We start from the raw sequence: 15,034 nt of genomic DNA on the forward strand, positions 1-15,034 counted from the left end.
CATAGTAGCAGTCACTCTGAAATTATCTGGCTTGTTTGCCTGTTTATAAATCTGCCTGCCACCAGGGGCCATTCAGCTTTGCAAAGAGATAAGCATTGTCGGTCCTGTTATTCTTTATCCCAGAACCGAAAACAAAGCCAAGCACATTTTGGTTCTCCATAAATATCTGTGGACTGGATACTGAGCTCCATTTACTTCTCTGCCAATGACTGTCTCTCTTTCACAATGACAGTTGCATCTCAGTGGGGAGAGAATACAGGGATGCCTAGTAAGAAAAGATGGACACATCTGCCAAACATTGTCAGTGTTATTTACATTGCCTAGATGAATTTCAGAAAGCCTAGTGGAAATCCAAGTAGGCCAACTAAAAGCAAGCTTATAATTCTATCCCAACATTTTACGCACATCGTAGTCTGTCTTAGTCAGCTCAGACTGCCACAAAAAAGTATCACAGACTGGGTGGCTGAAACAACAGAAATTTATTTTTCCATAGTTCTGGAGGCTGGAAAGTCCAGGAACAAAGTTCTGTCAGGGTTTGGTTTCTGGTGAGAAGCTCTCTTCTTGGTTTGCATATGGCTACTTTATCCTCACAAAGCCTTTCCTCTGAGTGTGGAGAGGAAGAATGGCCGGGGTGGGGGGCGGGGTGTGAACTGGTATCTTTCCCACTCCTCTTAAGGACACTAATTATATCAGATCAGGGCCCCACCTTTATGGCCTCCCCTAACTTTAGTCACTTCCTAAAGAGCCTCTCCCCCAATACAGTCACAGTGAGGTCATGAATTTGGGGGGAACACAAGCATTCAGTCCATAACAAAAGATGCTTTTCTCCCCTAGGTCTCTTCATCAGCTCTAAACTCCGTACCACCTAGTTGACTGAGTCCAAAACCTCAGACCCCAAATGGCCAATAGTCAAGGGATTGGACTGGAAGTTTCCATAGTTACTAAGTACAGGCCCCTGCCCAGGAGACCTTTGTAAGGTTGTCATCTAGCAGTCATGGCTTGAGCCAGATGTATTTTCCTAGAAGGAATATGAGGGAGGAGAGTGGGGCTCTTATTCTCACAATTGAGGGATTTCAGTCCAGAAATGAGGCAGGGTTCCCTTTTCCAGAGCTAAGCACTGCTCTCTGCTTTTTTCTTTAAATTATATTTATTTCTTAAATAGTTAACATTCACCTGGCACTAAATTCAAAAAGTATAAAATGGAATAAAGTGAAAAGTCTCCCAGAAGCCCAGTTGCCTTCCCTAGAAGCAAATAGTTTCAGTTTCCTATATATTTCCATATATATTCTTCAGATTTCCTGTACTTCTACTGGCAAATGTGTATATTTTTTCCTCCCTCCCCCCTTAAATGTTGCATACTTTGATGCCCTGTTCTGCACCTTACTTGTTTTTCCTTCTTATTGATTGATATACCTTGGATATTGATCCATGTCAACATGTAGCATTTTCTCATTTTTAAGGCTGCATAGCTTGCCATTACATAGATAAGTCATGATTTATTTAACCAGTTTTCTACTGGTGGACACACAGGCTGTGTCCAGTACTTTTCTCTTGCAAATATTCAAATATTGCAATGGATGACTTTGTCCATCATTTTTCAGGTGCACAGGTGTATCTGTAGGATAAATTCCTAGAAGTTCTTATATTGTTTTTATATTAAATGTTCTTATATTGATGTCTGTTTAGATTTATTAAAAGTTTCCACTTCTGTTTTTTAATTAATTATTTATTTATTTAATTTGGGCTGTGCCACATCTTAGTTGCAGCACTCAGGATCTTTAGTTGTGACATGCAAACCCTTACTTGCAGCATGTGGGATCTAGTTCCCTGACCAGGGATTGAACCCAGGCCCCCTGCATTGGAAGCATGGAGTTTTAACCACTGGGCCATCAGGGAAGGCCCTAAAAAATGTTTTTAAATTACAAAAGTAATACATCCTTGCAGTAGAAGTATTTTCAAACAGTAATCTAAAAAGTGAAAATCCATTTCTGTCTGCTCATGTTTCCAATCCAAGTTCTCTCCCAAGAGGGGACCAGTATTAACAGCGTGTTGTAAATCTTCCCAGAACTTTCCATTTGCAAGCATAATGATACTAATAAAAGTGCTAATGTTTACTGGTTGCTTACTAAGAGTCAGGTGCTATGCAGAGCACTTTTCCTGCATGTTCTCAATTAATTCACAAGGCAAACCTGTAAGATAAGGTGTTATTTTTATTCCCCATTTCGCAAAAGAGGAAACCAGATGACAGTTCTTAAGTGGCAAAGCCACATTTCCTTATTCCATCAAATCTAAGATTCCAGGGACTGTAAGACACACCGTTTTAGAGAGATTAAAATGTAAAATAAAATGGGGATCTTGGAATTAATGTTTTATAGCATTAGAAACAATGCTTCAATGAACTTGCTTGCATATAATCTTAACGTGTTTTCCTGTAGAAATTTCCTAGAAGTAAAATTGTGTACCAAAATGAAGGTACATATTTTATTTATTTTTATTATTATTTATTTGATTGCATCAGGTCTTCGTTGTGGCACACAGGATCTTCCTTGTGACTGGCAGGATCTTTTCGTTGTGGCAAACAGACTCTCTAGTTGTGGTGTGCAGGTTCAGTGGTTGTGGCACACGGACACTCTAGTTGTGCACAGGCTCCAAGGTGAGCAAGTTCAATAGTTGCTCCATGGCATGTGGGATCTTAGTTCCCAGACCCAGGGATTGAACCCTAGTCTCCTGCATTGCAAGGCACATTCTTAACTACTGGACCACCAGGGAAGTCCCTTTATTTTTTTTTAGATACTGCCAAATTCCCCATATCTTAGTCATCTGTGTTTCCTATTTACTTCATACAATGTCCGGCACTATGTAGGTACTACATGTTCAATGGGAAAAGTGCATGCTCAGGCCCAGCAAATGCAAAGCACTTTGAGATACTCACATGCAAAAACAATACAACACACACACACACCTACCACCACCACCACCACAAATCCTAACAGTGACTAACAAGCGAGAAGATTAGAATATTTTAGTCCCACATATGTACATTCTTCTTGCTGAAGCACCTGCCATAGTAAAAGACAAACATTAATAAATAAATGCATTTTATGCAGAATGATGTTCAAAGTGATTTTAAAATAGCTTGCAGAATTACCTGTCAAAAGGCTGTGCACTCAATTATTTGAAAACACACTAATAATTCCAAAATTTTACAACTCCCAAGCTACTGGACGTGAAAATTTTCCAGGGAGCTTAACGGTCTGTGATTTTCTCAAACACCTACAAGACTACCTGCATCAGAATCACCTAGAGTGCTTATTGAAATGCAGACCCCACGCCAGAGCTTCCCAATCATAATTTTAGGAGATTAGGGACATGTGAAGATGCATTTTGAACAGGCACTCCACATGATTCTAAGGCACTCAGAGGCATGAGAGCTAGCGCATTAAAGGGCTTTAAGGAGTCTTTTAATTAGATTTACCCTTTAGGACGATCCTTTGGCTGTAAAGTGTAGAATCAACTGGAAGTAAGCAAAGATAACCAAGATAACACTGTCACTCATGCCAGCGCGGGACCGAAGCCCAGATAGCCTGCGCGCTTCTGCGCCCCCTGCCGGCCGTCAGCAGCTTCGTCCAGTGCTGGCCTGAGCGGCCGATTGCGACTGCGCTCTCCGAACCCCGCGGGACTGTTTGGGGAGCTTGCCCGTTCGCAGACCTGGACCGGAAGCGGAAGTGAGGTCGAGTTGGCCTCGCGCGCTTCTCCAGCCTCAGCCAGCCCCGACTCTGTGGGTCGGGTCCCTTTGAGGAAGTGCCGGAAGCGGAAGTTTCTAAGAGGTTGGGGAGTTGTTTGGGGACTGTGGGATTATCTTAGTTGTAGGTGGGTTCGCGTCGCCGGCTGTCTGAGCAGGTGAAGCGCCTTTGTGAGACCTCTTCAATCTTGCCGTCCCGGCTCAGTCAGGATCCCGACCCCGAACCTTAGCCTGCGGGCTCTGGTACCTAGTGATCTGACTCTTCCCTAGGGTCCTGGTGAAGATCCTGGGTGTCCCTTGTCTCTCCCCTGGAGTGAGGCCCCTTCGGCTTCCCAGTGTCCCCGTAGACCCTCGCCATGGGCAACACGAGCAGCGAGCGCGCTGCGCTGGACCGGCAGGGCGGCCACAAGACACCCCGAAGGGACAGCTCGGGGGGCTCCAAGGATGGAGACAGGCCCAAGATCCTGATGGACAGTCCCGAGGACGCCGACCTCTTTCACTCTGAGGAAATCAAGGTAATGGCGAGTGGGACAATCTGATTCCCCTTAACTGTTGTTGAAATCTACTAGATTCCCCCTCCCCCCGCCCTATTCCTTCTAATTAAAAAGTGGAAGAGCCCTCTTAGCTCAGTAACTTATGTCTAATTACTGATATGAGAAAGTCTCCCCCAGGGGGAAGGAATTCACTTCGTTTAACATCATTAAGGAAAAGGCAGCGCTGAGACAGGCTCAAATTCTTGATTAATTAAGATCGTGGCACTAGCAGTAATTGAGCCCCAGTCTCTGCTTTTCTCTTAGGTATAATTAATTTCACAGCTCTCAGGAATCTTCCACCACTTTTAAGTAGGCTGATGGAGCCTTTTGTTGTAGTTTTACAGTTTATTTTCAGTTTTGGAGAACACGTGTAAAGTGAACATAAGAGTTGAATAGCTGACTATGGCTGCCAGAGGTCTTTAGTTATGCAGAAGATTTGTGGTTCACTCTTGAGAGCAGGCACAGAAGAGTAATTTGACTTCTGGAGGTCAGTAAGTGAAACATCAGTCTAAAGGAGTCAGCCAACTGCTACTCAGCTTCTCTCTCCTGTTGTTTATAAATGATTTAATATTTTAAACAGGCCAAAGCAAACATTTTTGCAGGCCAAACTTAGATGTCCTGCTCCTATCTGCTTTAACTCATAATAAACTGAAGATAATTCTCGATTCTTGCTCTAGCTGCTCTCCTGCTAACCACCTCTTGTGGTCTGTTTCTAGGGACAGAGCCCAGTCCAAGAATACTCAGTGATTCTGGCAACTGATATGTATGTGGTATAGCCTAAAGAAATGAACTAAATGCTTAAGGGACAGTCAGTTAAGGAAAGATGACAAATACCCCCTCCTCCCACCAAAGTCCTGTTAGTTTCTAGCTGCCTGTTAATCATCACTGTCCATTAGGCTAATTGTCTGGCAGGTCATTCCGGTTGTGCTCGTGTTTCCTCAGATGTTGGAGTGGGTGACCACGTTATTATCTTATTTCCTCACCTGAAGCTTAGCTTTGAGGCTGACTATGAAGAGTCTGCTTTCCTTGGCCCTCCAGCCTGTCATTTCAACTTCCTTTCTGAGTTTGTTGCATTCCCGAGGGTGTGTGCAAAGTGAACTTTGGAATCCTTTTCCCAGCAGTTTGATATCTCTTCCCCAGGAAATAATTTTGACCCAAAGGTGCCTATTTAAGACTCCATAAGAATCAAACTATCAAACTACTTTCTTTAAGAAGTATCTGTTCTTTTGCCGAATTAAAACTCTTTACAAGAAGTGTTTAACATAACAAGTGATCTGTACAGAGTTATTTTAAATAACTCCCCCTGTCATTTCCATAGAAGTCACTGAAAGATATAGCAGACACATTGGATTAAATGCCTAGATACAAAAAAAAAGTCATGGATTCTTTTTAACTGTACGAGGTCAACGTTTTGACAGTGGTTAGTTATCACACCCTCAGTGGAAAGTGATACCAGTCTCTTATTCTTTAATCTGTAGCAAAGAATGCAATATTTGAAATGAAGGTGCTAGAAGCTTGCTCTAGACCTTTTAAGAGTCTGTCACAGCCTAGAACTCCTACTCTGGCTCCTGACTAGGAAAAACTGTAAGAGATCCAAAACTACCTATCTTTCACTGAGAGTTAATGTGGTTATTTCTCTCATCCCAGAATACCTCCCTTACACAGTGCCGCCCACACAGGAAGTTATCGTTTCATGAGGGTCAGTCTGTGTCTTTTCTCACCTTTTCCTCTGTGGTGCCTGGATGGCACTCAGTGGATAGCTTTTCCCTCCCTCAGCGCCTGGATCTGCCAGTTGTCAAGCTGAAAGCTCTAGAATTGTCCCTGATAAATTTTCATGTATTTTAAATCTTGCTTAATTAAGAGAAGAAAATGACACTTATTAAGCTAGTCTCAAATTCGTTGCTGCCTTCTTCCAAGTGAGTTTTAGCATTTCTCAAGTTTTGATGTAAACCCTTGAATAACAGCAATAACAATAGCTATTAATTATGAAGCACCTACCCTGGATCAGACCCTATGCAGAGCATTTTACATGGACTCTGTCAGCCTTCACAACCTTAAGAATTACTTTTATTCTCTCCATTTTGCAAGTGGGAAAACTGAGGTACAGCTGGTGAGTTAATGGGCTGGAATATAAACCTGGGTAGTAACAGCTGCCTCTTCAGAACGAACTGTCAGTATTAAGGTGACGGTCTCTTACTAATGGCTCCCTGTTCCTGAGTAAACTGCTCTGTTTCTAGGCTCCAGAGAAGGAAGAGTTCCTGGCCTGGCAGCACGATCTGGAAGTGAACGACAAAGCTCCCGCCCAGGCTCGGCCAACTGTTTTTCGATGGACGGGTGGTGGAAAGGAAGTTTACTTGTCTGGGTCCTTTAACAACTGGAGTAAACTTCCCCTCACAAGAAGGTATTCGCCTGGACATGTTCACATATTTGTCTTAACCCAGGGATACTCTGGTTTCCGAATGATCCCTGTGGGTGAACAGAAGAGGATGTTTTTATAAAGTAGATGCTGAATGGAAAAATAGTCATGCTTAATAATTCACAGGGTTAAAATCTCACACCCAAAAAACACACTTAGAAGAAAACATCACTTGGTTATGAGGGTTTCTGTTTCACAGACACCTTTCTGTTTCACACGGAACCAGGCTGGGCCTGATTCTTGACAGGGAACTGCCTGCTTTTCCAGGAGTCCAGATGGTGTAGGAGGGAGCCACTCAGCCCAGTTATAAGTCATGCCCGTCAAGGGAAGAAAACAATCAAATGAGAGAGGTTTTCCTAGAACCTTTTTTTTGTTAGTAGTTGTACAAGTTTCTGTAGGGAACTTTGTACCTCCTGTGAAATTGATCCCCCTGTCCTGCGCTAGGCAAACTGACAAAGGGTAAAACTTGGCAGGCAGCCTGCTGCTTATCTTGTGTTGCTGTCCTCCTTGGCATCCAGACTGCCAGGTGTTACTTTGCACATAGCAGGAGGACAAATGCCTGTTTGTTGAGTTTTTGATGGTAGGAATGTAGATTCCTGTTATTTGGGCAAAGCGAGTTTTCCAGGAAACCTCTTATGTTGCTACTTCGTGGTAGCTTTTCTGTACTGAGATCATTATAATGAATTGTCTGAGTTGGTTAAAAAATGTTTATTTCTTCTGTGGCTGAACTCTTGATTTTACCTGGAAGCTTTGTTTTGTTCCATGGCTGGTTTTGCAAGTCAGCTCAGAGTGCAGCTCACCCTATTGGCACCCTCTGCTTCCTTTTTCTCTTGCAGCCACAATAACTTTGTAGCCATCCTGGATCTGCCGGAAGGAGAGCATCAGTACAAGTTCTTTGTGGATGGTCAGTGGACACACGACCCTTCCGAGGTACTCTTCCTCCCGCCCTTGGTCCTCTGGCTGCCCACACAATTCAAGCTCATGGCCTACCCTCAGAGACAGTTGCCAGGTCCCTCTGTCTTGCTGGTAGAAGTCCCGTGTGTGACTGAGCTAGATAGCAGTACTCATTGTCAGCCTGTTGGCATCCTTGACTTGGATGAGCCGGTCGGCAGGCCAGGAGATGAAGCCTTCCCGCCAGGAATGCTAAATCCTCTAAGGAATACTTTTGGAGACCTTCTGCGTTATGATTTCTACCTGTCTGTCTCTTCCCAGCCAGTCGTCACCAGCCAGCTTGGCACAGTCAACAACATCATTCAAGTGAAGAAAACTGACTTTGAAGTGTTTGATGCTTTAATGGTGGATTCCCAAAAGTGCTCCGACGTTTCTGGTATGAACAGTTATTTTATACCACGTGTGTGCAGGTGGGGGCTGTATCGTTTTGAATTACGCTTGTTTTCCTTGCCTCTCCCTCTTGAGCGGGAGCCACCCAATCAGTGGATGTGAATATCTCCCCAAAGAGCCACAAAACTAATTTCTAACTCTGTGTTTGGCCAACTTGCTGAAATCTTATCTCTGAGGGAGCAGTAAGTCATTTGGGGGTGGGGCGGGGGGGGGGTGGTCATCTCTAGGATTTAGCAGGCCTGCTTGGCCACAGAAAGCAGACACTGGAAATGGAACCAGAGTTTGCTCTTGTGCCAGTGGCAGGCCCATAAGGCCCTAGAGAGTAGCATTGGGTTGGTGAGGGGCCGGCACTGGGGGGCGCCTGTCCACTTGGGGCTCCTAGAGTTTTAGCCTGCCAGGTGATAAATAGACCCCTCAGTGACCTTGGCTGTCACTCGCATATTCCATTCGCACCTTGTCAGAATCCCTTCAGAGGAGGAGGCTCACCACAAAATAGGCCGCACCGCACAGCCTGCTGGGTCAGGGTCCTCGTAAAACGTGCCCTTCTTCCAAGAGTCCTCCAGTCATCAGTCATTCAGTAAGTTGCTTTCCATCCAGACCCACAGGAGGAAACTACTCGGAAACGGCACGTGAAGGCAGGGAGAAGGACGTGTCGGCATGTGCGGTGTCATCCCCAGAGCTCTGCCCCCTCCAGCAGGGCTTTACACAGCTCCAGGACCCCTGTGGGAGGTGGGGCAGAGATCCCCCAGGAGTGTGCCTGACTGTCTAGGAAAACAGGTTCAGTTCAGTTTGAAGGTTGAGTCTTCCCTTACCTGCCTGGGCCCAGAGATTTGCCCCCAGGATCTCTTACTGTTTATCAGCTCAGAACTCTCACCAGCAGGTGGACCACATGGCTGACAAGTCAGGTCATTGAACAGGACTCAGACATCAAAAAATAGCATCCTCCACTATCCATAGCTAAGTGATCTTTGAGAGAAGTCATTTCTTACTCAGATAAGTGGGAATTGGGGGAATGCCCAGATACCTTTACCTGCTGATAAGTGAAATTTTAGGCCACATACCAAAGGTTTTAGTCAAGGTTCTGCAGCAGAGGTCACCTGGGGGGTGGAAAGCTGGTAAACCAGCTTCACACTCTCCATGCTCTTCTCATACTCAGATACTCCCTTACTCAAAATACATATTAATTCCCAATGGCTCAGTTTCCTGCCCTCAGTGCCTTTCTGTTTCCTGCTGTGGTGGGGCTGGGTTGTGTGAAGGGAGTCTGTCCCCTGGAAAGCGACGAGGAAGGAGTTTGCGGAGCCAGGCCATCTCAGCTTTACGTGAACAGCACAAGTCCCAGGTGGCCACGTGCATCCCCAGTGTCCTTTGGATCACAGCTCAGTGCCTGCAAGCTGGCCAGAGATCACTGAGTGAGCGGCTTCTGTTTTCAAAATACCACACTGCTAGAAGCTTAATATATCTGTATAAGTGATATACTCAAGCATGAGTTTGAAAAGAACCTGAGGCTGGTTCATGTCCATGTATGGCAAAAACCACTACAATAAAAAAAAAAAATACTAGCTGGAATGCAAAAAAAAAAAAAAAAAGAACCTGAGAGCGGTAGAAGCAGAGAGCCTTTAGAGGTCAGGTTTTCACCTTCTTGTTTTAGTTTTGAAATGTGCCCTTGCCCCTGTGTCAACAGGTTGCCTGTCTTTGTTTTTATTCTGGCTGGCAGTGCTCCTAACTTGGTCCTAGCCACGTAAGCCTCACTAGAAGCCTTGAGCTTCTTGGAGGTGTTTGCTGGCCCCACCTGCAGCGAGGAGGAAGTGTTACCCTGTGTGGCTGTCGGGTCGGGTCACTGTGACCAGCTTCCTGTGACTCTGACCCAGAACTCCAGTTTCTCAAGTAAATGTCCTGTGGCCATCTCCCCCCAGAGTTGTCCAGTTCCCCGCCGGGACCCTACCATCAGGAGCCCTACGTCTCGAAACCAGAGGAGCGGTTTAAAGCGCCTCCCATCCTCCCACCACATCTCCTCCAAGTCATCCTAAACAAGGACACGGGCATTTCTGTGAGTATTACCCAGACGTTTCCAGACCATCCTCCATGGTTACGTTCCGCCGCTCCTTTCTGGCCACCTCTGGCAAAGCAGCTGGTGAAAATGTTCAGTGTCGCCCATCAGTGTTCATGCCAGGTCCACCTCTGATAGGGAAAGGGCTGCTCACAAAATGCTCCCAGAGCGGACGCCGCCTCCCCGTCCCACGCTGCCTTTTTGAGCTCTTCCTCTTGTGTTCCACCCCCATCTAGCCTGAGCCTCGTTCCTTTTTAATTTCATGACAAAATATGTAACCCCCTCTTCTCAGTAAGCTACGTGATGATGGAATTCTTCCTCTGGCCCTTAAGTTTTAGAATCTTGTTTTAATCACCGAATTGCTTCCAGAAGCGTCATTGCTCCTGGATCAAAATTTGGGGTCTGTGGGTAATGCATATGGCCCCTGGTAATTGATGTTACTGCTGAAAAGAAGCATGCCTTCTCCTGGATCCTGAAGAGCACTTTGTTAAAGTTAAGAGCACCCTAACTTTCCATCCCATTTAACCTGAACTGCCTGGTTTCCCCTCTCTGGACTGAGCAGCGTAGCCATAATTCTTGGGAATCCAGATGTTCTGCTTGGTCCAAGCCGCCACCTAAAACACACACGCCTATTAGGTGAGAAGGTAATCATGCTGCTGTTCTGGGTGCCACACAGAAGAGGGTGCACGTGTGCTAAGGTGCGGGCCTTGGAGGCCTACATGTGCTGGCATCTGCTGCAGCGATCACGGGTATTCCGTGGGGGCTCACTGTCCTTGGGCACCAGGTCCCACCCCACCCCTGTGTGGAGAGCAGTCCCATGCACACATCTGATAGCTGAGTCAGCTTTTGTCAGGTACTTTAGCATTTATAAAACTGGGGAGTGTACGTTGAAAATACTCTGGATTCTGACTTCTCTTTAAAAATAGGAAGATGTGGCAACATTTTGGGTCCAGTATATGAGCTTGTGTGAAGCAACAGCACATCTTCCCCGCCCCCAGTCATCCAGTGCTTTCTTCAGGCTCACCGTCTGAGTCTCAGAGACTTGCAACCCAGTGCTCAGGAGCCTGGAGTGTAGTTTTTATTTTCCAGCTTTCTTTAAAAGCACCTGCAGTGCAGTTTTCTTTCTGCTCCTCCAACAAGAGGGCAGAGCCATGGCCCACGCTCTGGAGACCCAGATGAAGCCTGATCAGAGACGCACACTGGTGTGCCCAGCAGGCACCCCAAGAGCTCCGCTTAGTCTCCCCTCACTCCCCTTTCACTGCCTGACTTAGGAAGAAAGGGGCCTGAGAGCCTACCTCCTTCCCTTTGAAATCCAGTCTCGTGAAACACGGGCGAATCTTCGTGATTTCTAGATCCTAGGTGCACATGTCTGCTTTTGCTCCCCCGCAGTGTGATCCAGCTTTGCTGCCTGAGCCCAACCACGTCATGTTGAACCACCTCTATGCACTCTCTATCAAGGTAAGGACCCGTTTGTTACTATTGTCACTATCTGAGCCGCTGTGTTTCTTGCCCTGAGGGCCCGCTGCCCCCAGTGATGGAATGGCCTGAACTCCTTACCTGGAGGGCAGCTTTTGGGCCCAGGCCCAGGAACTTGTATTTGTGCTGCCCTCTTGATTATTCCCATGTTCCCTAAAATCTGAGCATCCTGACTTAGCCCTGCCTTTGATGATTTCTACCATCTTCCTCAGGATGGAGTGATGGTGCTCAGCGCGACCCACCGGTACAAGAAAAAATACGTCACCACCTTGTTATACAAACCCATATGAAGAGGTGGGAGCCGCCAGGGGCCCAGGCGCAGCGTGCACCTCCAGGCTCCACGTATGCATGCTCTTCGCTAGACGGAACGGACTGTAAATTTCCCATTTCACACTCTTTATAAGGCATTTCATACCCGCCCTACACCTGCCTGAAGGTTTGTTCCAGACACAGCAGCTCCTGAAGCGCCTCGGTCTGTAACAGTGCCCTCAGCACCCAGTGGCTGTGAGCCCCGGGGCTCCTCGAGGCTGAGGGTGGAGTAGGGGGAGCAGAGGTCTGCAGCTCCCACCCTGCAGTGTGAAGGATGGTGCAGGCCTAAATTTAAACCCCATGAATGTGGAGATTTTTCTTAAGCCAAAAATGAACACTAGCTGATGAAAGCTGTGCTAGTGAAAATCTGGGGAGCAGGTCCCGAGGCTGCAGAGAGTCTCTCATCAGTGGTGTGTTGGTGTTGACGCGTCCCTGCCAGGGCCTGGCCGCAGACCCGCCAGCAAGTGGGTGCTGGTCCTGCCTCTCCTGAAATCAAGCAATAGGTCGTCCTCCACTCCCTGCTGCAGGGAGGTGTATTTCTGTAGAAATTAGATCTTGTCTGATTTCCAGATGAAGTTTTACAATTGTTTCTTACGCTTATGTGCATCAAGTGGTTTTTGTTTTTTTTAAACCAGCAGTGGCTGACTATACAGCCTTAGGGCAATTTTTAAATCACCCCAACTAGACTCAATCATGTGACCTGTGCTGAGCAATAATCTGTTCTCAGAACAGACTCAGAAAACCATGGCCGGATTCCTCCTTTAAGCTGGGTGATCCTGCGGACTGACCACTGATAGCCAGAAGGGTGTCTGGCTTTTTCGGCGAACCGTAACGAGGTGGCACCGTCACCCAGAAAATTGTGGAGAGGCACCCTGCCCTACCCTGTGCCACCTTGCTTGGGACCCCTGATGCCTACTCAGCAAAGAGGGCTGCAGCAACTGGTGTTGCTTATTCTGGAAGGAAGTTAGCAGTCGTGGCCGCCTTGTGATTTTGTATCAGGAAGACATCCTTTGGACCAAAGCAAACCTCTCTACACAGCCGGAGATGTGCCTGTGACCGAGGCTCCCGTCCCCGGGTCAGCAGAAGCTGTCGTCCGTCTGTGTCCCTGCTGGGAGACGGAGGAGCCAGCTCCCTGGTGTTCAGGACTCGTGCCCTTCTTTGTCACTGTTTTCAAAGCACTGGACAACTGTCACCCTGATGTACAGGTTCCAATAAAGCTTTGTAAAGATAAAGGACGTGCACTTAAGGGAAGCTCTGATTTCACGCTGTCATCTGGAGGAGACTGGTGCTCTCCCCGAGGTCTATTCAGTGCAGTGCTCTTCAGTCTTTTTCCCACCTTGGCACACATTGAAAATGGTGCCGTCCTTTTGGCATTCTGGGATGAGAAGCCAGGGCAGCTCGGCTCTCTGCAGTGCTGGGGGCCTTTCCCTGACCCACCTGTTCTGCACACAGGTTAGAAGGCTATTAAGAGGCTATAAAATTGAGCCCCTTGGAGCTGCTCGCAGCAGGAGCTGAGGAGAGGCAGTAGTGAAAGTCCCTGGCTTGCCCAAGTTGGCAGCATCCTCAGGTCAGAGGTCTTGCTCATTAGCAAGCACCACGGGGGAGCCTGGGATCGTGACCCTCTGCTTGGAAGACCACAGGATGTTCTGGAGTCGGCTACTCTCACCAGCTAAAAGGGCCTCTGTCCTTCTCCCAAAAAGATGGAAGGTTACAGTGTCTCTTTAATGAGGCTTTTCTTCCCAGCCTCAGGAAACATGGAAGTAAATTTAGGAGATAAGGGAATCCCCGAGGTCACCTGGTCACTTGAGGTGGACAGTAGCTTACAAAACATCCCTACCTGTGTACTTAGCCATCTTACCCTGAATATCCAAGTGATGTGGGAACCCTAGATTTAGGGAATGGAGGGGTTATATAAGTAGACTGAGGAAATAATGCAAAAATCCTCTTTCCAAAACTGGATTTATTTTTTTAATTATTGAAAGTGATAGTTACTCAGTTGTGTCTGACTCTTTGTGACCCCATGGACTGTATATTCCATGGAATTCTCCAGGCCAGAATACTGCAGTGGGTAGCCATTCCCTTCAGGGGATCTTCCCAACCCAGGGATTGAACCCAGGTCTTCTGCATTATGGGCAGATTCTTTACCAGCTGAGCCACAAGAGAAGCCCAAGAATACTGGAGTGGGTAGCCTATCCCTTCTTCAGCAGATCCTCCCGACCCAGGTATCAAACCAGGGTCTCCTGCATTGCACGCGGATTCTTTACCAACTGAGCTATCAGGGAAGCCCCATTTAAGGATTTTATAGGCTTCCCAAGTGGCTCAGCAGTAAAGAATCCTCCTGCCAATATAGGTGACACAAGAGATTTGGGTTCGATCCCTGGGTCGGGAAGATCCCCTGGAATAGGAAAAGGCAACCCACTCCAGTATTCTTCCTGGAGAATCTCATAGAGGAGCCTGGCTAGTTACAGTCCATAGGGTCGCAAAGAGTTGGGCATGACTGAGCACGCATGCACAGTTGCTTTTATAGTGTTGTGTTAATTTTCAGGCATGGTGATTCAGTATTTTTGTGGATTGTGTTTTATTGTATATTATTATAAGACACTGGGTATAGTTCCCTATCCTATGCAGTAAATACCTGTTGCTTATCTATTTTCTGTGCAGTAGTTTGTATCTGTTAATTCTATACCCCTAATTGGTTTGCCCCCTTTCTTTGGTGACCGTAATTTTGTTTTCCGTGTCTGAGTCTGTTTCTGTTGTGTCTATGCGTTCATTTGTATTGATTTTAGATTCCACATAGCCTATAGTACTTGTGTTTCTGACTCATTTCACTAAGCATAAGAATCTCTAGGTCCATCCATGTTGCTGCAAATTACTGTTTCATTTGTTTTTATGTTTTAGTATGTTCCACTGGGGACACACACACACCCCTCGTCTTAAGTCAGTCATCTGTTGGTGGACACTTGGGTTGCTTCCATGTCGTGGCTATTTTAAGTAGTGCTAGTATGAACACAGGTACATGTTCTTTTCTAATTAGTGTTTTCGTCTTTTTCTGGATATATACCCAGGAGTGGAATTGCTGGATCATGTGGTAGCTCTATTTTTTATTTTTTTTTTATGAACCCCCCCATTCTGTTCTCCATACTGGCTGCACCAATTTACATTCCCATCAG

General features: G+C 46.4%; 1 protein-coding gene across 1 annotated transcript; it reads left to right on the forward strand.

Moving 5' to 3' along the window:
- Positions 1 to 3,744: 3,744 nt before the first annotated feature.
- Positions 3,745 to 13,096, forward strand: PRKAB1 (protein kinase AMP-activated non-catalytic subunit beta 1). Its single transcript, XM_043901810.1, has 7 exons — positions 3,745 to 4,257; positions 6,513 to 6,676; positions 7,528 to 7,621; positions 7,904 to 8,018; positions 9,946 to 10,079; positions 11,469 to 11,537; positions 11,768 to 13,096. Exons 1-7 carry the CDS (start codon positions 4,099 to 4,101, stop codon positions 11,843 to 11,845), a joined length of 813 nt encoding a protein of 270 aa, XP_043757745.1. The 5' UTR covers positions 3,745 to 4,098; the 3' UTR covers positions 11,846 to 13,096.
- Positions 13,097 to 15,034: the final 1,938 nt, after the last annotated feature.

This window comes from Cervus elaphus, chromosome 5, assembly GCF_910594005.1.
Source record: "Cervus elaphus chromosome 5, mCerEla1.1, whole genome shotgun sequence".
NCBI classification, from domain to species: Eukaryota; Metazoa; Chordata; class Mammalia; order Artiodactyla; family Cervidae; genus Cervus; species Cervus elaphus.

What these genes read in the sequence shown, in the direction of transcription:
- PRKAB1 (XM_043901810.1), top strand. Translation starts at nt 4,099, where the DNA reads ATGGGCAACACGAGCAGCGAGCGCGCTGCGCTGGACCGGCAGGGCGGC. An exon ending in TTCACTCTGAGGAAATCAAG is followed by an intron (nt 4,258 to 6,512) that starts GTAATGGCGAGT and finishes CTCTGTTTCTAG; the next exon opens with GCTCCAGAGAAGGAAGAGTT. An exon ending in AAACTTCCCCTCACAAGAAG is followed by an intron (nt 6,677 to 7,527) that starts GTATTCGCCTGG and finishes TTTCTCTTGCAG; the next exon opens with CCACAATAACTTTGTAGCCA.